This window comes from Poecile atricapillus, chromosome 35, assembly GCF_030490865.1.
Source record: "Poecile atricapillus isolate bPoeAtr1 chromosome 35, bPoeAtr1.hap1, whole genome shotgun sequence".
NCBI classification, from domain to species: Eukaryota; Metazoa; Chordata; class Aves; order Passeriformes; family Paridae; genus Poecile; species Poecile atricapillus.
The window spans coordinates 1157785-1182524 of NC_081283.1; the positions used below are offsets into that span (position 1 = coordinate 1157785).

A 24740-nucleotide genomic window follows, 5' to 3' on the forward strand; every position below is an offset into this window, starting at 1 on the left:
AAACCTGCTCATGTGGAAGGTGCTTTTCCGAGCATGGGAAAGTTCTCCAGCACTGTGGTGATAATTGCAGGATAGAAATGTCACCCCAGATAGAAAAGGGAGGTTTGGAATAAAGTTCATTGCAATTAATTTTATCTTTGGGTGTCTTTCTGTGTGGCCGTGCTGAAGCGCCTGGAATGTGCCAACAGGGAATGGCGAGGACGGGATTTTTCACACACACCCATCCCAATCCTGCCCACACACCTGGGAAGGGGCTGTCCCATGTGGATCCATCCCAGGCTGTGCTGCCAGGGCTTCCCGCAGGGCTTGGGGGCTCAGTGGGAATTGTAGCCAGGACATTTCCCTGGATTTCTGCCTCCCCAGGAGTTGAGATGGTGCGGTGGCTCTACCTGTCCGGGCTGGTGTTTGCTGTGCTCATCCCGGCCGGATGGCAGGTGTCTCCCGAGGACTTGGAGGACCTGTCCAGGTACGGGGGCTGGGTGGAGCAGGGCTGTGGGAGCAGTTTATCCCTCTCCATTCTCAGCTCTCCCTATTCCAGTGTTCCTGTTTCTTTTGTATGGATCCAAACAAACTCCTGGTTCCCCACAGCCCAGGCATGGACATTCCCCTGTAGGGAATCCAGGGATTTCCTGACTGGGTCAGAGCAGGGATACCCTGCCCAGGGCCAGCCAGGCTGGGGCTGAGCCCCCTCTGGGCTGGTGATCCCATGGCACAGTCCTTTGGGAATTCTCTGTGGTGAATCCCAAAATCATCCTGGAGCTGCAGGAGGATGATCCAAACCTTGGAGCAGCTCCACATTCCTGCCCTGATGTGGACCAGGGTGGAGATTGGGATCCACTGAGCAGGACAGCGGGAAATGATTTGGGACAGGACACTGGATGTACTGTACAAATCAAAACCCAGACCAGGCCTGGCAAATCTCCAGAAAATGAAACAAGAACTGTGTGTTTGATTTGTAGGAATCATATTAAATATTCCAGATTTATTCCTTTGCACTATTCCATCTTTTCTGGGGGCTGCTCTGCACAGGGACAGGGCTGGGAGGGCACAGGCCTGCCCTGGACATCTCCTGTGGGAAGATTCTGCTGGGGTGTCCCTTTAACCCCATTTTCCTCCCTTCTCCTCCCACCCTGAGCAGGTGGAAGTTGTTTGGACCCCAGAACTCCCAGAGCTTCCCGTCCCACATCAAGCGACACTCAGAGGGGACCTTCACGAGTGACTTCACGCGGTACCTGGACAGGATGAAGGCCAAGGACTTCGTGCATTGGCTCATCAACACAAAGAGGTGCCTGGAACAGGGAGGGATTGTGCTGGGAAACAACCACCCACCACCCCAGTCCTGATCCCGATGGAGAGCTGGAGAGGGACCTGGAGCAGTGCCAGGACACAGGGACTGGCTTCCACTGCAGAGGGCAGGGATAGGTGGGATATTGGGGAGGAATTCCTCCTTCTGAGTGTGGGGAGGGCCTGGAATGGATTTCCCAGAGAAGCTGTGACTGCCCCATCCCTTGAAGTGTCCAGGGTCAGGCTGGAGCACCCTGGGACAGTGGAAGGTGTCATCCCATGGGAAAGGGTGGAATGAGATGAGCTTTGAGGTCCCTCCCAACCCAAACTATGATTCCATTAAATCTGTGGATCTGGTGCTGAGGCAGAGTTGGACTCCCTTTTCCTGATGCCCAATGGCTCCTGGGGATCCTCTGGTCTCTTGCAATAAGGTCAGGAAAATGGAGGCATTTGGGGTGGGATTGGAACTCTGGGATGGGAAGGGGCTGTTTTGTCCTCTCTGTGATTTGTCCTCACATTTTCCTCCTCATTCCAGCGTTACCTTGCTGGGATCATTGGCATTTCTGGGAGTTTTCCCTGTTTCAGCCATTCCAAAGGGGCAGCTCCTCTTTGAGCGAGGGAACCCTCTCTGCCCTTTCCCAGCTCCTGATTTTAGCAGGAGTTTCCGTCCCCTGCAGCTCTTCGGGGTTTGTTTTTAAGGTACAATTAATGGCAAATCCAGGCAGCAGCTTCCCAGCCGCATCCATGCGGGAATGTTGGACCCCTCCCTCGCCAGCTGGGATCGGGAGCTCCACGGGAGGATTCATCCATCACACAGCTCCTGGACACATCCCGTGTTCCCCAGGCACCTCCGCCTGAAATCCGCCCCCATGGATCAGCCATCCCTCAAACCTGCATTTCTCTGCCTTCCTTTTCCCTGCCGTTTTCCCTAAATGCCAATAAAACCTTTGCTCAATCCTGTAGCTGGTTCCTGATGTCTCCAGCCCTTCCAAGCGTCCCACTGGGATCCTGCACAGTCCCAGGGGATTTAGAGCCTCTGACTCCCCACTTGGCGCTTCATTTTTCCCTCAATTCCTCAAGTTTCGGATGAAAGGGATAACCAGGATGTTCCCACCTGACCCCACAGACCAGGGCCAAAAGAAACTGGAGGGAAGTTTAGGAAAAACCCTGCAGTAATTCCTTTTTTGGTGCTAAATTATTCCAGTTTAACCTGGATCCAAAGAACCTCTTTGGAGTTAATTTAGTTCTAATTAATTACAGGGCAAGAGGGCCCAAAAGAAGCCCAGAAAGGCAGCAAAGGGAACAGGATGGGGAATTTCACCTCTCCAGGGCATTCCTGGAGTCCCAGCACAGCCAGGGCTGACACAGGGGCTACCCCCCTGTGACACAGCTACTCCCACTGAGAAATAAATTAAATTAAATTTAAAATTTATAATTAGAAAAAAAAATTATAAAGTAGACTAATTTTAAGATAAAATAATTTGCAAAAATTAAAATAAAATAATTAGAAAATACTTCTAAAATAGAATAGTTTAAAAATAAAATAATTTGGAAAAATCATGTAAAAGTAGAATAATTTTAAAATAAAATAATTTTTACATTAAAAATATATTAATTTTAAAAATTTAATTTTAAAAATTTTTTTTTTTTTTTAAATTAAAAATTTCCCCCTTTGGTTTTATTTCAGCCCAGACCATCCCCAAACTCCCTTGGGATAAAATAAATAAAATTATTTCAGCCTCTCAGAAAGAGAAACAACTCCAGAATTTTCACAGAGTGCACAAAAACAACACAAAGAAAGTGTCAGCACCTCATTTATTCGCTGTTTGATTAATTCCTTGTTTACAGCCTTTGTCATCCCCATTCCCATGGATTTCCTGTTGGGAATAGTCTGGAAGGGCCAAGGGGGAAAGCGGGAGGGGACTGAGGTCAGATTTCACTTTCTGGGTCATTCCAAAGATATTTTGGGTTTATCCCTAAAGCAGCTCCAGGAACCGTTTGTGGAAAGTTTTCCCTTTTCAACCATTTGTTGTTTTCCCCTGCACAAGGAAATATTTAATCCTCCCAGAATAAGGAGCTGTCCATGGGTTCCTTCCTGCCTTCCTTCCTTCCCCCTGGAAGTTGATTCCAGCCCTGTCTCTCTGCTTCCAGAGAAGAAAACAGGAAAACCAAAATTGTCCAAGCATAGTATCCCACTGATCCCTACTTCCCCTTTCTCCAGAACTTACTTTGTTTTTCAGCCTCCTCTTCTTCCTGAAGGCCCAAGGCAGCTTTTCCTGCTCTGCCACTGCCCATCCCAGGCTGGCAGGATTCAATTTCCCGGATCCCCATCCCTCAGATCTGATGGGAGTTTTGCCCTGCCTGGGGAGGTGGCACTTCCATCCTTACAGAGCAATTCCATCTCTTCTTTTCCCCAGCCATTGTCCTTTTGGGGTGATTCCATGCAGGAAGAGGCTCCCAGATGGGTGGGATGAGCTGATGGCAGGAGTGGTCATGCCCCTGTCCCAGCTGCAAATTCCAAGAGGCTGGAGCATGTTCCAAACCTCCTGAGGGCTGTGGGAGCACCTCATCCTCTGGAATATCCTCCCTTCCCAGCTCCATGGCCCCCAGACTCAGCCACACATTCCAGGGGGACACCAGAGCCCCCCGAGCCCCCAGAAAGAGCTTCAGGACCTTCACTGCTTGCCAGCCTCTCCCTGCAAGGCAGCAGGGAAAAGGAGGAGGAAAAGGCACTTCCCAATTCCCTGGCCACTCAGAAGGAGCTTTGCAAGGACAGGGGTGAAGTAAAACCAGAGTCCAGGGAGGTGACAGGAAGGGAAGAACAAGGGCAGGGGTTCTGGGAGTGCAGAGCTTCACATCTCACCTGGCCGCTCCCACCACCAAAATCCAGGGATTTTATTTTTAAGCTTCCTTTATGGTCATTTTAGAGCTGACTAAAGAAGGGAGTTTTCTATATTTTAACACTTTCAGGCTGGTGGCAGAGCCCAAAAAGAATCCTCAAGAAAGATGGGAAAATGGAGCATAGGGAGCAACTGCTTTTCCTTTGTCATATCCTGAGTGCTCAGTGGTAGTTCATCCCAATTTATGAGATGCTCCCAACGCTGTCTCCACATGGAGAGCATCCCTCTTGTACCAGTAAGAGACAGAAGCTATCCACAGGAGGATCCCAAACCAGACCAAAACCCCGGCTGTGAGGAAGGAGAAGTCGCCAGATTGAGCAGGGAATGGTTTTGTACATTCAGAGTTTATATTTGGGGGAAAAAAAAAAAAAAAAAAAAGAAGAGGAAGGAGAGGAGGAATTCGAGATTAAAAAAATAGAACTGATGGGAAGCGGTAGCGGAGCCTCCACCACTGCACAACACACACACGGACACACGAGGCTGGACAACACGGATCCCCCGGGATGCAGCACCCCCAGGGAACGGGAAACTCTGCATGGCTTTATGGGACCCCTCAGGTGGGAAATGAGCCGCTCCTCCGTGTCTGCCTTGGCACATCCCTGAGTCACATTCCTGCTCCTCGACGGCGACGTCGAGGCGCCTAAACATGGGAATGGGGGGAAAAGAGGGAAAGAGGGAGAGTATCATCAGTGGAAGATCCAGAATAAGAGATCCATGGCATCATTCATGTTGGAAAAGGTGTTTAAGATGATCAGATCCAACCATTGACCACCATGTTCACCACTGGCCATGTCCCTAAGCACCACATCCGAGTTTTTGGAACTCTTCCAGGGATGATGACTCCACCCCTGCCCTGGGCAGCTGTGCCAGGGCTTGGACAACCTTTCTACAAAGGAATTTTTCCCAGTATCCAACCTGAACCTTCCCTGGTCAACCTGATGCCTTTCCCTCTCCTCCTGTCCGTGTTCCCTGGGAGCAGAGCCTGACCCACCCCGGCTGTCCCCTCGTGTTAGGGAGTTGTGCAGAGCCAGAAGGTCCCCCTGGAGCCTCCTTCTCTCCAGGCTGAGCCCCTCCAGCTCCCTCAGGAGTTCTCCAGACTCTCCTCCTGCTGCTCCAGCCCTTCTCCAGCTCCATTCCAAACTCTGTACATGCCCTCAGCTCCTCAATGCCTCTCTGGGTGTAAAGTCCCAGTCTGATCCCAGGATTCCAGCTGTAGCTCCCACACTTCCCTGCAGAGAGGAGCCGGTGTTCATGGTCCTGCTGCCATCCCAGGAATGTGCCCTTTGCTGGGCAGCACCAGCCAGAGCGCAGGGAGGCCGTGGGGATGTGCTGCAAGGTCAGGCCACAGCTGAGCCTTTACCTCTTTCCTCCCGGATTCAGAGCGTTTCTGTGTTCATGGTCAGAGCCTTCCACACCGTGGTCTTGGACATCTCGTCCGAAATGTTGATCTCGGAAGGATCAGCCCTGCAAGGAATATTCCACGTGGTGTTTCATGAGGATGGGTCTGATCCCACCACGAGCACTGGCAGCAGGAACAGGAGAGCCCTGAAAACCGGAGCTCAGCTGGTGAGGATGGTTTGGCTGGATGAGGAATTCTGGGAATCAAATCCTAGAGCTGCAGACCCACAGCCGGTGTTTGCCCCTGTGACCTCTCAGGTGGGAGCAGGAGGGTCCCCAGATCCCAGACAGCCACTGGTGATGTAGTTTTGGGATAAAACAGGAATTATGCAGCCACTGTGTGGGATCAGAGCTTTGCCAACACCTCCTAAAATTGCCAGAAAATTGGGATTTTCCCACTAAGAGGACTGCAAGTGACACATAAATCTGCAAGTGGAGAAACCTCAGCCAGACACTTCCCACTGACCCTGTGGGGGTCCTGACCCGGGGGTGCTTTACCTGTCACTGCTGGGCCCTGGGGCGTCCACCCTGCTGGTCTTGCCCAGCTTCAGCTGAACGGAATTCGCAGCAGCTGCTTCCATCATTTTCTGGGACTCCTGAAAAGAGAGGAGTCAAGTTCTCTCTTCTTGATCCAAGAGGGGATAAATGAAATTCCAGTAAAAACCTGGCATGCTGCCCTCTCCTCTGACCCCTGGCACCTTTAGCAGCAGGTAAAGACCTTCCCCTGTGGGTGTGTTTGGGGTTAGTGACACTGCTGGGAGCAAAGCCTCACAGAAATATCGTAATTATTTTTATTTATAAGGCTCATTTAAAAATTCTAACAGTGTCTATGTTCAAGTATGAAACTCTGAGAATTTAGGGAAAAAAGTTCAGAATGTGGGATCCAGGCTATGAGATCTGTTTGATTCAGTTCTTATGTTCCCCTGGAAGTGTCCAAGGCCAGGTTGGATGAGCTTAGAGCACCCTGGGATAGTAGGAGATGTCCCTGCCCAAGCAGGGGTGGCACTGGATGGGCTTTAATGTCCGTTCTCACCCAAGCCATTCCATGATCCCATAGTTCCATGATTTAAGGATGAGCTGTGACAGGAACAGGGAAGCTCACAGCCCAGAGCAGATTCCCAGCTCCTGGCATTACCTCCTCTTCTTTGGCTTCATTTTTGGCATCATCCAACTTCTTCTTCTTGCTTTCTGGCATGAGGTCATCCAGGAAGCTGAGCTCCCGCTTGGAGAAGCAGAAATCCATCACTTTCCGGACAAAAACGAGAGCCAAAACCTTCAGGAAGAAAAGGGAAGATGGGTGAGGCCAGAGATGGTGCTTCCCATCCCTGCAGGGCTGCGAGCCCCGGGAGCACCAACGGGCACCGGGAATACTGGGAACACCGGGAATAGCATCTCTCACCATCATGGGGAAGATGATGGCAGCACGGGAAGCTTTGATGACCCAGAGCAGGACGAGGCAGAGCAGCTGGATGAGGGTGAAGAGGTGCACCTTGCGCAGGGGCACGTGGCGCAGGTAGATGAAATCCGGCTGGTGCTTGGCCGGCATCCAGAACAGCTTCAGGCGGTCAAAGAACTGCAGGGAAAGGGGAGACGGTGTCACCTGGGCACTGCCAAAGCTCCTGGAGCTGCTGAGATGTGGAGAGTTTAGGAACAAGGAGAAATCCAGGATCCCATTCTGTTCCTCCTGGGAGCAGCACCTGTTTTCCCTTTGCTCCATCCAAAAACCGCCTGCTCTGCCCACCAAATTCCAACTTATTCCAGGGTTTTGTCTTTCAGCATCTCTTGGCCCAGGGAATCCCCCAGTGAGGATTTCCTTTCCTGCACATTGAATTCCCCCAATTTCCCGTCACCAAACACCGAGCTGTCCTGAAATAGGGAGCACTGAACTGGGTCCTCCCAGTGCTGAACTGGGCTCTTCCAGCGCTGACCTGGTTCCTAGCAGCCCTAAAAACTTCCTGAGCCTCCACCCATCAGTCCCTGACACAAAACATTTCAATTTCCTGCTCTCAGAGACATTTTTACTCATCCCAAGGTCTTCAGAGAGAGGAAATTCCTCGGAGCAGCTGTACCTGGATTCCTCGGAGTGACGAGACCCCCATGTAGAGAAAGACCCCGTAAAGCACTGGCATCGGGATAAACTGGGAACAAAATGCAATAATTACTGGCTTTACATTTCATCTGCATTATTTCCATCTCTTTCACACTCCTTTCTCAGGCACTGCATGAAGATTCCCAGCTTTCCCATGCTAGATTTTATGCAGCACAGATTTTGTTCTCTGTGTCAGGCTGAGCTTTTGAGTAACATTTCATCAGAATAATCCTCTTTTTCAGAGAGGCTGGAGACAAAGAGGGGATTTGATCCCCTCGGACCACATTTCATCTATCTGAGACCTCCTGTGGGGGGAAAAAATTATCTCGGAAAACTCTTGTGGGAATGCATGGAAGCAACATCTCTTTTGAGCCTGGAGATGGGAATGGGTCTGCTTTGAGCTTGGAGATGGGAATGGGTCTGCTTTGAGCTTGGAGATGGGATTGTTTGGTGGGAAGAACAGGCAGGGAAGCCTGTGGGGGGAACTCTGAGGGTTCAGTTCCTGGGAATGGCTCTTACGAGGTTCTTGGAGGAGCAAATTCCAGCCAGTAAAGTCCTGCTTGTCTGAAAAAGCTGAATTCTAACCCAAAATGGGGGTGGGTGTGTTGGGTTTGTGTGGCCATGTCTGGGGAGCAGGGATGGCCTGAATGAGAAGCTGCTGGAACTTTCTTCCATGTCTGGCAGAGCCAACTCCAGCTGGCTCCAGGATGGACCTGCAGCTGGCCAAGGCCACAGCAAGGACTGACCCCTGGAAGAGTGACCCAGGATGGAGCAGTTTGTGGAAAGCTGTCTCCCCTGGGTTGGAGAAATCCCTTTAGAACTGTCTCCCTTGGGAGGGACCGACAGTGCAGCAGGGGAAGGGCTCTGGCTCCTCTCCCTGAGTAGCAGCTGGAACAACGTGGGATGACCTGAGTAAAACCCCCATTCCCGTCTCCCTGCACGGCGGGAAGGCAGGAAGGACTACTGTGATTTTGCCAGTAATAAATTCAATTGATATGCCTAATTCCAGCCTGTTTTCCCATGATCATGATTGGTGAGGGATCTGTCCCTGTCCTTATCTCAAGCCATGAACCTTTGCTCTGTTTTCTCTCCAATCCAGCTGGAAAGGGCAGGGATAGAGCAGCTTTGGTGGGATCCAGCCAGGATCCCTCTCACTACAGAGGGTCTGGAGGACACCTGGGAATCAAAGCATTTGTCTTGTTTGCTTGGCTTGAGCACCCCAAACTGGGTCTGAAGGGCTGGAAGTCACCAAGGCTGGTTCCCATCCTGGCTTTGGCATCACATCCCTGGGGAGAGAGGCCTAACTTTGCATCCCCTCCCAAACTCCCATAGTCACCAGGTGTTTTCTATCTCACTCTTACCTTGAGCACAGAGGTGAAGAAGACAGAGCAGCCCATGAGCACGAAGATCATCAGGCCGGTGACTCTCTGCTCCCGGATCCCCAAGAACTTGGGCTGCTCTCCCGGCGCGGAGCAGTCGGACTCCACTTTGAGGCTGTTCACGTGGGTGATGGACAGGACGGTGGCGGCCACGAACCAGGGCAGCCCCATCACCGAGCACACCCCGAGCATCACGGCCACCATGAACAGGTCCAGGTGGTACCCACAGCCTTTCTGGGGAGCAAAAATGGAACATTCCTCAGGGACAAGGACAACGTCATGGGTGGGGCTCAAACCCTGCTCAAGCACAAGTCCACTTCTGGGAAATTTAAATGAGGTTTGAAATAAGAACTGGAATCAAACATGGATTTCACATCTTGCATGAAAATCTGGCAGGATCAGAAAAAGTGGGCCTGGAGGGTTTGCACCATCTCTGCTTCTCAGAAATAATTTTAAAATTGATTATTTTTTCATTCATAAAGGAATTCCCACCATTTGCAGGTAGGACGTGGCTCTGAGTGATCCCCTGGAGCTCACTGAGATCCCTTCCCCAGCTGCCACTGACCTTTGAAAAAATCCCACCCTTCTACATCACTACAAGATTCATTTGCTGCTTCCAAAAGCTGTCATTCCTTCCCTGTGTGCAGAACTCTGGCACACAGCCTGGTGTTACCCAAACCTTCCCAAAGCATTTGGGACAGGAGCTTGTCCCAGCCCCGCAGCCCGAGTGGGGTGGGGATGGGGTGACCCCCTGCAGCTCCTCACCTTGAGCCTGTGCTCCTTCCTGTTGACGATGACAGCCGTGATCTGCTGGTCCATGAAGATGAGGATGGTGCAGAGCAGGGCCGGGATAAGCGCAGCCAACACTGTCCACCACGGGTTGGGCCCGATGGGGTTGATGAGCCACCCACGGTCATCCCTGGTGGGCTGCAACACATGGCGGGATCAGCTCCCAGCCCAAACCCTTCCCTGGCCTCCATTCCCCTCCATCCCTGTGTCCAAGCATTTCCCAGCCCTGGCTTCATGTCACCCTCTCCCAGGGGGCTCTGCTGTGCCAGTGTCCTCTGTCCCAGAGTCCCCTCTCCCGTTTTTGGGGCTCTTCCCAAAAGACAGGAAGGAATCGATGCATCGGACGTGGCAGAAGAGACACTCACACCACCAGCACCTCCTCCAGCCCAGCACTGTCCTGCTGGAGATGGTTCTGCTGTTCAGTGTCTGGTTTTAAGGTGGTCCCCTGATTTACAGGGGGGAGTGATGCTCCTGGATGTCAAAGAGGAGATGGTTCCACCACCAGCACCTCCTTCAGCCTGGCCCTGACCTGCCCAGACATCACCTGGTGGCACCTGAAGTGCCAGAAGCCTTCTCCACCAATCCCCAACCCCATTACCTTGAACATGTGGGGGACGTGGAGCTTGGGGGATGGAATCCCAATCCCGAGGTCAATGAGCACCATGATGACAATGGTGAGGAACACAGCGAAGTCACTCACTGTGGATCGGACCTGGGGTGAGAAACCGGGGCTGAGAGGGGCCAGGACACGAGAGGGGAAACCTGGGGACACCCACAGTATTTGGACTGGTTAATCCCTAAAATCCCACCACTCTGAGGACATGCAGCCAAATCCTTTGGGTGGATATTGCTGCTGTGTTGGAGATCTGGGCATCTGGTGTGGGACAGTAGAAAGAGCTTTATTAGGGGGAAAATTCAATTTTTAATTCAGACATTAACAAAAATACTAAAAATGGGGAAAGGTGCCACATTTTCAGGTAAAATGGGAATAAGGCACTGAGGCATCATTCGTTCCTGTTTTTCCATGGCAACTCCTCATTTGAATGATCTCCATCAAATGATGCTCAGAAGAGGAAAAGAAATAAATAACTTTGGAAGAGCTAATTTCCCCTGCCTGAGCCCAACATCACCACTCTGGAACAGGTTGTGAGGCAGGTGGGGAATGCTACAACCTCTCTGCACTCATGGGAACAAGGGAGGGATATCCAAGGTCAGCATTTCCCAGCCTGACTGAGTGGTGGCAAATCCTTCAGTGCTCCAGGATTGGTATTTTGGAAAAGGAGCATGGAGTCTGTCAGGAGCCACCACCTTCTACCTACTCTGGTTGGGAAGTAACGGCTGGTTTTAAACTTCTTCAACAAACTCGACAGGACAAAGGTGGAGAAGAAGAGGATGCAGCACCAGAAGAGGACATTGGGCGTGTAGGGACCGTTGTGTCCACAGGCAGGTCCTTGGAACTCCCCATGCAAAGAGCGACATTCCTGGAGAAACAGAGCATCAGGACACGGAGGAAAACTGGGATTTTGGGAGGGGGGGTGGTGCTTTGAGGGTCTTGGTGCAAGATCCATGACCCTGCAGCTGCCATAGAAGTTATCGGTATAAATATATCAGTATATGATAAATATGTCAATATATTTAACGGACAGCAGCAGCTGAACAAGTGACACACGGAGCTGGAATTAGACAGAAGGAGCAGAGGTGGGATGTGGTGGGACACCACGGACCCACGACACATCCTCCACTCCACCGTGGCTGAGGAAAACACCAGAGGGGAAGGAAAAGCTGGAAATCGTGGATAAAGAGGGGAGAAGGGCTGGGACAACCACGGGATGGAAAAAGAGACAAATCATCCCTTTGCAGTCAGGTTCTGAGGACAAGGCCAAAAGGGGCTGGACATGTCCCAAAATGTTCCCATCCCACCCCTGGGCTCTGCTTCCAGGGACCATCCCTGTGGGTCTGCTCAGACACAGAAATTTATGTGAGACCCTACAGACAGCAGGGTCTGGAGTCATTAGGAACCAATTGAGGGAGCTCATCACTGCCTCCAGGCAGGAATTTCAGCCCTCCAAACGATCCAAGAATCAAAGCATTCCCTTAACCTTGACCAAAGAACTCCCTAACCCTGACCACAGCACAGCTGAGGGGGACAGTTCTTATCCCTGAGACTGGGGATGAAGTGAGCTGGACCAGGTGGGTTGGGCAAGGTGGACTCTCCTTCCCAGGAGCAAGCAGGTTAGAAGTAAGAGAGGTTTAAGCAGGGACTTCTCAGAGCACTTTGAAGGCCAAAGTCACCTGAAGATGGTGGCTTTGGCACCTGTGAAAGCCCCTGGCCTCCCCTGGCCTTCCTGAGGAACTGGTGGCCCAGGGCACTTACGGTCACCGTGAGGTTTCCCCAGGTGATTCTCGACACGTTGATCCCATTGCTCTGCCAGAACTGGAGGGTTTCATTGCTGGGATGAGCCGGGGGCTTGCACTTACAGCTGGAGGAGGGAAACCGGGACAGGGCTGAGGGAATAGTGCCGGGACTAGCCCGGATGCACCTGCCGAGGGGGGAGGAGGAGAACACCCACTAATAGATGGTGAGGAGGTCAAGCTTGCTGTGCATGTGCACAGGGAAGGTCTCCCGCAGGTGGCTCAGCTTCTCCAGGGCCTCGTAGATGAAGATGATGCAGATGAGGGAGGCAAAGGCCTCCTCAGTGAAGCGGGTGATGTAGCACACCAGGCAGCTGGCATCCGTGGCCACCAGCACCACGCAGAAGAACGCAGTCCAGAGCCCGATGCACGTCCGCAGGGACAGATAGGAGAGTGTGTATTCCCTGGAAAACCACAAAAACTCCTGGGGAAAGGCCAGGACAGGCCTCAGAGCCAAGCCTTTCTCCAGAGAAAATTAGGAGCAATGTAGGAGCGTGTGGAGGTTGCAAGTGGTAATTGAGGCTTCCATGTTCTTGAGGTTGCAGGGTGTGGGTGGAGAAGCCAAGTGTTTAATTAGCATTAATTAATTTTAATTAATCTTAACAACTTGAAGGCTGACTGAGGTTGTGGAAGGTTCTCCCACATCCCCCAGAACCCCAACACCAAAACAAGCTGGGTTTGCCCCAGCCACCGACAGTCAGCTTGGGGCTGAATGAGAAATTTAATTCCAAGTGAGGAGGGTTCATCTCACACCAAAGTCACCAAGATGAAAGGACTGTCATAGAAAAGAGCTATTTCCCAGGAAAAGCTCCTACTTGTTCAATAAAATCCCCAAAACTCAAAATATTCCAACTGAAAACTACATGGATATTTGGGGAAAATCTATCTCCTCTTCCAGCAAAAAACAGGTTTAAAAGTTTTGTACTCAGTGGAAAACAAACCCTCCCTCATTCCCAGACTAGAGCAATTTGTCTCACCTTCCGTGGGCACCCATCCAAAGCCTCTGGTTCCTCACTCTTCCACTGCTTCATTTTAACCCCAAAATCCCAAAATGACCCCAAGCCCAAGGGTTCTCATCCTTCATGTGTGACAGCAGCAGCACAAGACCTCTGTGACCCAGCAAACAACTTAAATCTGACAACTCTCACTGAGAAAATGAGAAGAAAAACATCTTCTCCCTGGCCAAAAATAGAAAAGAAATATTTTCCCCAGAAAATAGAAGACAAACATCTTACTTGCAGAATTTGTAGAGAATCTTCTCGAAGACCAGGACGGGTCCAGTGCTGCCGAGGATGGTGAGGGGTTGGCCAGCAAAGAGAGAATAAACCACACCCGTCATGGATGCTCCCAGCAGTGACTCCATAGCACTCTGACAGGGAGGAGAAGGAGCAGGGAGTAAATAAATCATTAGGGATAAAAACCCCCCAGAAAACCCAAAGGAAGTTCACAGCAGCCAAGAGATTTCAAAGATCATGGAGTGGGTTGGGTCAGAAGGGACCAGCGGGTTGGGTTGTCAGGGACCGGTTTGGGCTCCAACCACTCCCCATGGGCAGGGACACTTCCCCAGTGCAGGAGGGTCAGTTTGGGGCGTTTCCCCTCCCTGTGCTTCCAACAGAGAGAGGAGCTCACAATGTGGCCGTGGGTGGCCTCCCCCAGCAATCCCCCGAAGGTGATGACGGGGGACATGCAGGCACAGTAAAGGAACAGGAAGGACGCCAGGCACTGCAGGCTCAGACCGTCCCTGAAGTCACTCCAGAACCACGGGGCCTTGCGCTTCACGTCCAGGACCAGACCTCCAAAGAGCCTGCAGGGAGGGAAAACCGGGCTGTTCTCCTGGAGGGGATGTTTGGTTTCCTTTGTGAAAACGCCTTCACCTGGAGGTGTTTCCAGACCTGGTCCTGCCCCAAACCCAGGAAACCCGAGTGTGCTGGTGCTGGGGCTGGGCCCAGCTGCCCAGGTGTCCCCACCTTCCCACCACCTCCTCACTGCCAGGTGTCCACCTGCCCAGCCCAGGGGACCAAAGTGGCAACATGGAGCCCTCTCACTGAGCCAGGTGACCCCAAAAGCTTCTGGAAGGGAAGATGCCTGCTCAGATTTTTGGGGAAAAACAGAAGGCCCCAAACCAGGAGAGCTCCCACCTCCCAGTCCGCTCCAGTTCAGGACCGCTATGTTTCTCCGGCTTGCTGTGGGAAGAACTCTCATCCAGAGCTCCCGGCATCTTCCTCTTTTCCTGTCAACATGGAATTGAGCTCAAACCAGGTATTTTTCAGGTATATTATCAACCACCAGTTTATTTTGCTCCTGGCCTGGGTGTGGCTGTGCCAAACTGGGAATTCCAAGTTCAGCAGAATTTGGGTTGTGGTGTTGCCCGTCCCCCTTGCAGCACCCACCTGAGAGGGGACGTTTTTGGGGGGTTCGATTCGGATGGATGGGTCCCACTCTCCTGGCGGCAGCACCGTGACCTGATCCAGGAACTCGTCGATGCCAGCCACAAGGTCAGCCCGGTCCTTGGCTTTGTAGGCAACATCGTGGAAAACCTGCCCAGAAGAGACCCCCAGGTGAGAGCACAACCCACCCCAGGTGTCCTCACCAGGGCAGCTCCCCTTTGGCTACAGCAGGATCATCTTCCCCAGCTGGAAATGCTCCCCCAGCAGGAAAAATCTGGGCATTGTGGTGCTTATAATCATCTCCTCCACAAGGTCACCCTGGCAATGCCACCACTGAGGTGGTGCCAGCCCTGGATGTGGGAAGGACGAGGTGCAAGACGAATCCCGAGTGGGATTTCAGCCCTACCCCCCATGGACAAACTGGAGGCATTGGCTTAAAGGGGATAAATTCTTCTGGCTGGGCGATGCCACCACTGGGGACAATACCCTGTGTAGCCCGTAGGGAAGGATGGGGTGTGGGATGCACCCAGAGGGGATTTCAGCCCCCAGAATTTGGGGTGATGTAAATCTGCCTGGTTTGGGGTGCAGATGAAGGACCAGGACAGCAAATCTTGCTCACTGCACCAGGGAGAGGGAATGGTGAAGAACCCCAAAAGTGACCCTGAGATCCCCCTTATCTCATCACACCTCATCCGTCATGGTGGTGGCCATGGACCTGCCAATCTCGTGGTACTGATGGGCTTTTCCTCCCGGCCCCAGCAGAACAAACAGGAACCTGGGCAAGGAAAATCAAACTGAGAGAGGGGAATGTGGCTTCACTCCAGGAGCACCCAGGGAAATCCCTGGGACCACAGAGGGGAACAGATTGGTTCCCTGCCTCCTCCATGGGCTGAATTATTCACCAAGACCAATCACAAATCTCATTTTGGGGCAAATTTCATTAAAATTGGACTGTAAGTTTCAAAGACCAAGCAGGGAAGGGAGGAAGGTGAGGGGCAGCATGGGAGAAACATGCAGCACCCACTTGTTCCCTTAGGCCCCAAATCATGGGGCAATTTCAGGTGGGTTTGGGGTTTTTTTTAAATAAAAACTTCGTGCTTCTCCTTCAGACCTTGTTGGGATGGGAACTTCCGTCATTCCCGACAGGAGCACGGCTGGGGTCAGGCGGACAAAGGCCACAAGGGGCTGGTGGAGGAAATCCAGCTCTCCCACCAGCACGTTGGACGCCTCCGCTCCGCTGGGAATCTTCTTCATGAAGTGCAGCTCCGCCTGGGCAGGACCAGCCATTCTCAGAGAATCCCCCCAAAAAAAGCCTTCAGGGCCTCCAGGGTCCCTCTCACCCCCTTGGAGGTGTGGGAGAGGTGCAGGGGTCTCACCTTGCTCAGGTCCATGCCACTGGTCTCAGGGGTCACCCCGTTTTTAGCTTCTGCAGTGGTGGGAGAAGGGTGAGGGGTGAGAGTTTGGGCTGGGAGGGAAGAAAAAGACACTCAGAAAGGGAGCACAGGAGGAGTTGGGATATTTGTTATTTGCCTGAACAAGTCTAATGGCTACAAAGTCATCCAGAAACCCCCATCTGGTGCCAAAGCCTGGAGAAACCCTCGCCTGGTGTCAGATCCCTGGAGAGCCTTCCACCTAAAGACAGGCAGGAGACCTCACCTGGTACTAAAGCCCTGGGAGAAAACTTCACCAAATGCAAATTTCTGCAGAAAACTTCACTTGGTGCCAAATCCTAATAGAAACCTTCAGCTGGTGCCAAATCTGACAGAAACCTTCACCTGGTGACAATCTCCTCCAGAAACCCTCACCTGGTGCTAAAACCTGGCAGGAACCCTCACCTGGTGCCAAAAGAAAAGAAGGAGAAACCTTCACCTTGTGGTAAAGCCTGGCAGAAACCTCCAGCTGGTGCTAAAACCTGACAGAAACCTCATTCGGCTCCAAGCCCTGAAGGACCCTCACCTGGCTCCAAACCCCACAGAACCTCACCTGGTTCCAAACCCCACAGAACCTCACCTGGTTCCAAACCCCACAGAACCTCACCTGATTCCCAGCCCCACAAAACCTCACCTGGCTCCAAACCTCACAGAACCTCACCTGGTTCCAAACCCCACAGAACCTCACTTGGCTCCAAGCCCTGCAGAACCTCACCTGGCTCCAAACCTCACAGAACCTCACCTGGCTCCAAACCTCACAGAACCTCACCTGGCTTCTCAAGCAGGTGCAGGTCCTGTTTCTTGCTGACATCAGCGAAGGAACGCACAATGGGCAGGAGGTTGTTCCTTTTCCTCTCGTTCTGGTGGTGGTGCTTCTTCAGCAGCACCTCCCGAACCTTGGCCCTCGTGCGCTCGTCAAACTCCGGCGACAGCTCCTGCTGGGCCAGGATCAGGTCTGGGTGGGACAGGAACATGAGGTCAGAGCATGAACCTGCCCTGCCAGAGCCACTCTGCCTTTAAAGCCCTGAACCCCAGGGTGTGAAGGGAAAATGAAATCAATGTAATGTGAGGAAATGGCTTGGAACGAGTCATTATTGAACAAGGGTCAGCTCTTAGGGAGAGCTGAAGAGCCAGGTCCTGAAATACTTTAAAATGTGCAGAATATTCTCCCTTTTACTGCAGAATATTCTCCCTTTTCTGCAGAATATTCTCTTTTTTGCTGCAGAATATTCTCCCTTTTACTACAGAATATTCTCCCTTTTACTGCAGAACTTTGTCCAGTTGCTCTCTAACCCAAAAATCACTTTCTAATGGACCACCCATTGCCAGCAAGAGCTGCACGCCCAAACCCTACTGGCATCCTGGAAACGCCATGGGGACAGCTGGAAACCCCAATCCCTGGGCTGGGATTTCCCGGGAGCGAGGTCCCCGCGGTACCGGCGATGTCCTCGACGCTGGTGGCGCGCACATCCAGCAGCACCGTCCCGTTGATGATGCAGCTGCGCAGCTCGAAGAGGCTGTGCAGGGACAGCGTGGCCACGTAGGGTTTGCTCCAGCGCTCGCCCCCATCCTCCACATCCTCCTCAAACTTCAGCCACCTGTGGATTTGGGGTGGGATCAGCCAGAAAAAAACAGCTCAAGGCCTGCAACCCCTCAGATAAAACCATGGGGTGGCTGGAGGAGAGAGGTTCCTGCATCTGGGAAAGTTCCATATCCCAGAGAACAGGGACTCCTCTGCCACCACAGCTGGCAGCAGGGATCATGGGATAGCCTCAGCTGGAAGGGACCCACAAGGATCACAGAGTGCAACCTCTGGCCCTGTGCAGGACACCCCACAAATCCCACTGAGAGTGTTGACCCTGACCTCTGGAATCATGGAATCATGGAATATCCAGAGATGGAAGGGCCCTATGAGGATCACAGGATCATGGAAACTCTGGAATTGCAAGGACCCACAAGGACCATCAAGTCCAACTTCTGGCCCAGGATAACTCTGAAAATCCCACTAATCCCCAAATCCCAATGTCCAAGCATTCCCTGACCTCTAGAACCATGGAATCTCCTGAGTGGGAAGGGAGCCACAAGGATCAAGTCCAATCCCTAGCCTGCCCAGACACCCCAAAATCCCACCCTGTCCCAGAGAGCTTTGTCCAAACACTTCTGGAGCTCTGGCAGCCTTGGGGCTGTGACCATTCCCTGGAGAACTGTTCCAGTAGGGGAAGAACCTTTTTCCAGTATCCAACCTAAATCCCTCCTGACACAGCTTCCTGCCATTCCCAAATCCCAGGGATTTACCTGGCTGTCTCCTTCCACTCGGCATCTTCCCCCTCCTTCACACAGATCTCATCCAGCTCCGTAAACAAGTCGTGGGGAACGTGCTGCTCATCCTCCTCCGTGCCCAGGATGAACTGGACCCGCTGGGATGGGGTGTCTGGGGACAGGAGGAAATTCCCCATCCCGTTACTGAGCCTGGATCCATCCTGGCATGCTCACATTCCAGTGGCATCACACTGGGACCAGTCCAGCCATAAATTCTGGGCTGGGCCCTCTCCCATGGCTCTCTCCAGGCTCTCACAGAGCCACAGAGAAGGTGGAGCCTCCATCCCACACTCCATCCGGATGGGCTGCTTTCCTTCCCCACACCTCCACTTGTACCCCAGGATCCCGTTATGGACTTAACTCCAAAACCAGAGAAGAGTTTGGGAAAAGGGGAATCTTGCTAAAAAAAAAGCCACTTTTCCTTGGTAAAACAGCCACACAAAGTACCCCCAGGGACCTGGTTGGAAAGTCCCGTGGTGGCCACCCCAGCAGGACTTACAGTGGTATCCCTGCTCCACGGGGACTGCGTCCTTCTCCCGCTCCCGTTTCCGGTGTTTCTGGCTGTGGGCGCGGTGGTGCCGGTGGCTCTGGCGCACCAGCGGCATCCGAACGCCCACGTACAGGGTGCGGTGGCCTGGGAAAACAGGGATGTTGGGAATGGCTGGTGGCTCGTGCAGTGCAGCCACCCCAGGAGGAAACCACAGAGTCATGGAAGCTCTTCAGTGAGAAGATCCTGCAAGGATCGTCACAGGACACCCCAAAAATCCCACAGCGACTTCCCTTAATGGGAATTTCAGTGGATCCCTGACCTTCCCAGACTTGTTCTTTTTTCCAAGCCCATTTTATTCAAGCTTCACACCAAGGGATGATTTGGGGGTCACTTAATGTGACCTAAAAGCACCGAAACCCTTCTCAAATTCTAGTTTGGGCTGGACAACAACACCATCACCAACCCTCAGATTTGCTCATTGAGCAGGAGATAATACAATAATTATAGTTTTCAAATCTTTTATGGCACAAGGTGACAAGGAAAGATCAAAGGAGTCCCATGATGATAAACTCCAGGAGGAAAACAGAGAATCTGCACCACATCAAATGATTCTCCTGCTCTCTCCAAGCTGGGATCAGCTGCTGTGGGAAAAGCAGATGGGAATTATCCAGCCCCATGGACACAATTCACACCGGGGCCTCCACGAGGGCTTTAAAAGCCGTCGCATTAAAAAATAAATCAATAATTTCTTGTTTAATCAAGAACCATGACAGGTTTTGCTGCTCAGGCAAGAGATGTTGCAGGGACTTTTTCCCAGGGCCTGGTGGCCCCTCCACCAGGATCCCAGCAGGATCTCACCTTCCAGCTCCTCCTTCTCATAGTGGATGTTGACCACGTTGCTTGTCCTGCCCTGGTCAATCACGGCCTCCTCATCATGCCTCTAATGAGGAAAAGAAGGGAAAATTTGGGTTTGTGGAGCTCCCTCCAACCTCCCTGTCCATCCACCATTCCATGAGGATCACGGCTTCTCCTCCAGGCACAGCCCAAAAAACAAGGACTTGTGGGAGGTTCTTTTCCCTTTCCCAAATAAACCCATCCATGTTGTACACAATGGGAGTCTGGAAGGGTTACTAGGGGGGAGAGGGGCTTCAAACCCAAATTTGGGCATTTCAGACCTAAAAATACCCAACTGCCTGCTTGGTTTTTGTGATTCCTTTTTGAAAAATAAAAAAGTACACAGGGATTTCCAAGCTGGGGAGAAAGAGCCACTTTTGGTCTCAGGGTGGTTCCTGCAGGACTCCCTGGGTGGCCACCAATGACCTCCAAGAGCCCTCAAGGTCCTGCAGAGGCTCAGGCTCCCCTTGGTGTAAGTTTTCCATGGAAAACAGCATTTTCCATCTTTTAATTGAGATTTCTGAGCAACCTCTGCTAGTGGGAAGTCTCCCTGTCCAGGGCAGAGGGGTGGAGCAGGATGGCCCGATGGTTTTCCAACCCAAACATTCCATGATTCTTTTCTGTCTCAAATACTAAAGGAAAGATCACCACTGCTCACCTTCCCCTTCCTTGCCCCCCGTCCCCCAGCAATCCAAGAAAACCAAAATCCCATCATCTGTGCAAACAAACACACTGCAATGCCCAAACACCCATATTTTCTATCAGTTTCCCAATTATTCCTCATTGAAAGGCTCAAAGGGAAGGTTTGGGATGATTGAGTGGATGAGATTCATCCTTGCATTGGTGCCACTGCGGTGACCAAAAATGACTCAAACAACAAAAATCACACCCAGAATTTGATTCCTGAAACTGAAGGTGGAAAAGTAGCAAAATCCAGAGGGAAGTGGGGGAACTGGTGGGGCTGCTGGATGAAATTCCAGGAGCAAGAGCTCCCCCATGCCCTGGGAACCAGCTCAGAGCAACCACAGCTGGAATTTGTAAGGAAAATTTCCAACGCCATTGGGCAGAGGCTGCCATTGTATTGGTAACGATGCCATGAGGTTATTGGAAAAGGAAGAACAAATAATGGGTTATGATTTCAGCTGGAGAAACTAACAGAGAATCTGCTCCCCCAAATTCCTGCTTTAACCAACGGGTGGAAAACCTTTGGGTTGTGGTCACTGGTGAGTTTGATGAGAAAGAGGAACAAACATTCCTGTTGGGAATGAGTTGCTGGTCTCTGAGCACCAATTCCAGAGTTCACTGGGGCTCCCACCCCTCCCACTCCTGGGCTTGCCCACGTTGCCCAGCAGCCAGATTTTCCTGCGCCAGTGGCTTTTCCGTCCTCGCTCCAATGACATCCATCACCACCCTCCTGCCCTTCCGAGCACCCTGCTCCCCCCAGAGCTGCCAAAAGGGACTAAACTCCAACCTTGGAAAAGACACGGAGTGAAAGGGCTCAATAAATCACAATTAAAAATGGGAATTTTGATAAAATGGCAAATTTGAGCACACCTGTGGCAGTGGGAGTAAATGCAGGGATTTGGGAGGGGCAGATTCAAACCTCCCGTGGGTAACACAGGCAGTCTCTTTCCCTCCCAAAAAGCATTTTGTCAAACCTCCCCTCCTGCACTCTGGGGAAACTCCAGGAAGATTTGGGGGAGTTTTCCCTCCACTGAGGGAATGCACAGCCCCCAGCAGAGCCCCAGCCGTGCTCCCTGGGATTCTCCCAGATTGGGTCACTTTGTCACTGCCATAACCTTGTGGGTCCCCTCCCATTCAGGACATTCCATTCCCGTTCATCCTCATGTCACTCCCCAGTTCTGGGGAACAACTGAGCCTCCAGATGGATCAGGGGTCAGGACAAGGTGGCACCTTGTGTCCCTCAGCTCCAGAGACAAAAAGGGAAGGAATCAGAATCCATGGTGCCAACCAGGGATTATTTACAGCCACACTCCCCAAAACTCTGCCCACTTGGGAAACTCAGTAGAGGGGAGAACCCAGCTCTGTTGTATGGAAAACTCTGCAGAATGGGGTGAACACAGCACATCCTGCCAGGGGAAGGACAATCAGCATTTGGGTGGATTTCAGCCCAAATTCCCAAAGAATGAGGGAGGTACAAACTGTCAGGAAAAGAAACATCATAAGCAGGGCTGATTTCCATCCAGATTTCCTGCAGAAAATCAGGTAATTCCAGGCAGGTCTCGCTTTGGCACAAGCCCCAGCCCTTGGGGGATCCTCAGGGGCCGGAGCCGGTGCTATCACAGGACAGTGGCTCCGGAAAATCCCCATTTATCCTCTCCTCGCTCTCCAGCTCTGCCTGACTTCCCGAGCTGAGCTAATCCGGCGTCTCCATCCTCCAGACTCGTTTGCTTTAATGAGCTCCCTCCTGCCTCAAAGGTCACCTGCCCGGAAAGGTGACCCGGCTGTAAAATGACCCGGCCGGGGAAGGTGACACCGAGGGCTGAGCAGGGAGAATCCCGCTGGGATCCAAGCTCAGAGCCCCACTGATGGGTTATTAGCCAGGATTGAAGCTCCAGGAGCTTTAGGAGGGGCAGGTGGGCAGCTGTGGGTCCATGGATGCTCCAATATCCCATTGCCCTTCCCTGGACACACCAGTGTCCCCAAAATCACTCGGAGGTGCCATCAAAGGAAACAGACCCGCTTCAAACTGTCCCGGTTCCAGTCAGGACACTCAGATGGACTGGGAGAGGCTGTTCCCCTGAGGAAATTCAGGGGATTTAAGGACTCTGTGGCTGTGGAGCCATGGGTTTGGGATGGGGTGGAGCAGGAAGGAGGGATGGCTCCAAAGCACGAGTTATCCCAGGATAATAGCCTGGATTATTGGATATATTATTATATATATGTATTATTACCCTGCATGGGTACCAGCCTTCCCTCTCCATCCTCCTCCACTGCCAACAGCCTGGGAACCAGCAGCTCATCCAAACTGGGCTGGAAAGGGGATGTAGAGCTTGGCATTGCTCACCCTGGAGTTTCAGAGCAGCCAGAGTTGTTTCAGTTTGCAGTCTTCTATGGAAAAAAATCAATTTGGCTGCCTGGAAGTTGTTTTTTGGGGAGACTGAAAGGAATTGTTGCTACTAGGAATGAGATCAGGAATGGCTGGAGCAAAGGAGGAAATCCCATTTCAATCCCCCTCCAGGTCACGAGCTCAATGTGTCCTGATCCCCTCTCCAAATTCATACTTTGTTGAGATTCTGTGTCCTCCGGAGGGATTTTTGGGGGTTCTGCCTCAGTTTCCCTGACTCCCTGCAACTCAGGTTAGGAAAGAAAAACTCCTGCTCTGGGGACATTTTGGGGTAATTCAGGATGAGGCAAAGCTCGAAGCAGAGGCTCAGGACCAGCCTTGAGCCCTCTTGGTCCCCAGCCCAGGGCACACCAGGAGCGGCCACCAGCAGCCCTGGGAGGACTGATGTCACTCACCTTGACCAAGGTGCAATTAATAATTAATTAATAACTGACCCACTGTTCTTATGGGATGAGGGCAACAGGGGGTACCTGGGGGCTGCCGAGGTGGCAGAGCAGAGACCCCCCCCACCCCTCTCCATCTCCATTCTGCTGGACAAAGCCACCATCCCTGGAGTGACCCTGTCACTCCCAGGGACCCCTCTGGCTCCTGGGCCAGGATCTGAGCTGGGACTGGGACAGCTGGAAATGGGGGAGGGGACAGGACCCCCAAAATGGGGCTGGGGAGGGACACGCTGGTCACGGCCAAGATTACCAGGACACGACAGTCACCAGCGCAGGGGGGACAGAAACTCCGATTATTCTGTAATTTCCGAGCAGATTAATTCATTCCCAGCCTCTCATTAATTAATTCCCCACCTGTCATGGTCACCCAGAGCAGCTCCGGCCGGTCCCGAGGGTGCGGGCCAGGGGGGGACAGGGACAAGGAGACGCTGAAAGGGAGGGACAACCCAGCTGCCTCCTGCCCCCCTCCCGCACCGGGCACGGGCTGGGGGCGCAACCCCAGAGCCCCCCGGACTGCGGGGCCGGGATGGGGTGACAGGGACGGGGTGACAGGGACAGGGTGACAGGGATGGGGTGACAGGGACAGGTGGTGGGGACTGGGTGACGTGGGGCTCTGCGGGGACAGTGGCCTTTGTCCCCTCTCCAAAGGGCCGATCGGGGGGAGGAGAGGCACATCCAGATGCAGAGGAGGAGACGGGGGGGCCCAGTGGGGACACCCCAGCAGGCACCACGCAGGTGCCCTTCCCCCCTCCTCCCCTCCCTCCTGCGCCCACCTTGAGCCCCTCTCTCTCCCCCTTTGTGCCCCCCGCCTCTCCCCCTTTTCAGAGGCCGGACTCCCCCTCCCTTCGTCCCGGCTCCCCCTGCACCCCAATTCACGGACACCTCCCCCCTCGCCGATGCCCTTCACCCCCCTTCCCTCGCCCCTTGGGCCCCCCCTCGCAGATTCCTCCCCTCCCCGTCCCCCCCTCGGTCGGAAATGCCGCAGTGAAGCAGCCACGGAGCATCCTCCGGCCGCACCGGCGGGACCGGGCGTCCCCCCCGCCGCCCCCCACCTGGTAACTGAGGATCCCATCGGGCTCGTTGCTGCCGGCGGGCATGGCTGGCCCGGGGGCCGGGCACCCCCCCGGGGTGGGGGCCGCCGCCGGCTGCAGCCCCGGTGCCGCTCACACCGGCTCCAGCATCGCCCGGCGCCGGGGCCAAACCCCGCCCAGGGCCGGCGGGAGGAGGAGGAGGAGGAGGGCGGGGGGAGGAGGCAGGGCCGGGGGGCGATGCCCGGTGGGTTTCCTGCGGCCGCGCTTCGGCACCACCCACCCCGATTCCCTCCAGCATCGCACTGACCCCCTCCGCCTTCCAAATCGTCCCCAGGATCCCCCTGCTGCCCCCCAGCATCAACCCCACCTTCCCTCCGGCGCCTGCCCTCAGCTGACCCCAGCATCCC

At 53.1% G+C, this 24740-nt stretch overlaps 2 protein-coding genes across 2 annotated transcripts; one reads left to right on the forward strand and one right to left on the reverse strand.

The window, feature by feature from the left end:
• Positions 1-371: 371 nt before the first annotated feature.
• Positions 372-1343, forward strand: LOC131590778 (pro-glucagon-like). The gene is made up of 2 exons (XM_058861080.1): positions 372-466; positions 1139-1343. The coding sequence occupies exons 1-2, from the start codon at positions 372-374 to the stop codon at positions 1341-1343; spliced, it is 300 nt and encodes a 99-aa protein (XP_058717063.1).
• Positions 1344-4512: 3169 nt separating this feature from the next.
• On the reverse strand, positions 4513-24495 carry SLC4A8 (solute carrier family 4 member 8). The gene is made up of 25 exons (XM_058861190.1): positions 24355-24495; positions 19736-19817; positions 18887-19021; positions 18364-18499; positions 17506-17666; positions 16838-17023; positions 16015-16103; positions 15750-15907; positions 15326-15413; positions 14642-14788; positions 14390-14481; positions 13881-14055; positions 13487-13620; positions 12410-12655; positions 12214-12319; positions 11159-11320; positions 10438-10551; positions 9816-9977; positions 9033-9284; positions 7652-7720; positions 6982-7155; positions 6718-6855; positions 6081-6178; positions 5545-5648; positions 4513-4824 (listed from the first exon to the last, which is right to left on the reverse strand). Exons 1-24 carry the CDS (start codon positions 24397-24399, stop codon positions 5561-5563), a joined length of 3237 nt encoding a protein of 1078 aa, XP_058717173.1. The 5' UTR covers positions 24400-24495; the 3' UTR covers positions 4513-4824; positions 5545-5560.
• Between the last annotated feature and the right edge of the window lie 245 nt (positions 24496-24740).

Excerpts from the sequence above, each read along its gene's own strand:
- LOC131590778 (XM_058861080.1), top strand. The coding sequence starts at position 372 with ATGGTGCGGTGGCTCTACCTGTCCGGGCTGGTGTTTGCTGTGCTCATC. Across the intron at positions 467-1,138 it reads GACTTGGAGGACCTGTCCAG|GTGGAAGTTGTTTGGACCCC; the intron begins GTACGGGGGCTG and ends CACCCTGAGCAG.
- SLC4A8 (XM_058861190.1), bottom strand. The coding sequence starts at position 24,399 with ATGCCCGCCGGCAGCAACGAGCCCGATGGGATCCTCAGTTACCAG. Across the intron at positions 14,056-14,389 it reads GAACTGGAGCGGACTGGGAG|GCTCTTTGGAGGTCTGGTCC; the intron begins GTGGGAGCTCTC and ends CCCTCCCTGCAG. Across the intron at positions 13,621-13,880 it reads AGGCCACCCACGGCCACATT|AGTGCTATGGAGTCACTGCT; the intron begins GTGAGCTCCTCT and ends CCTCCCTGTCAG.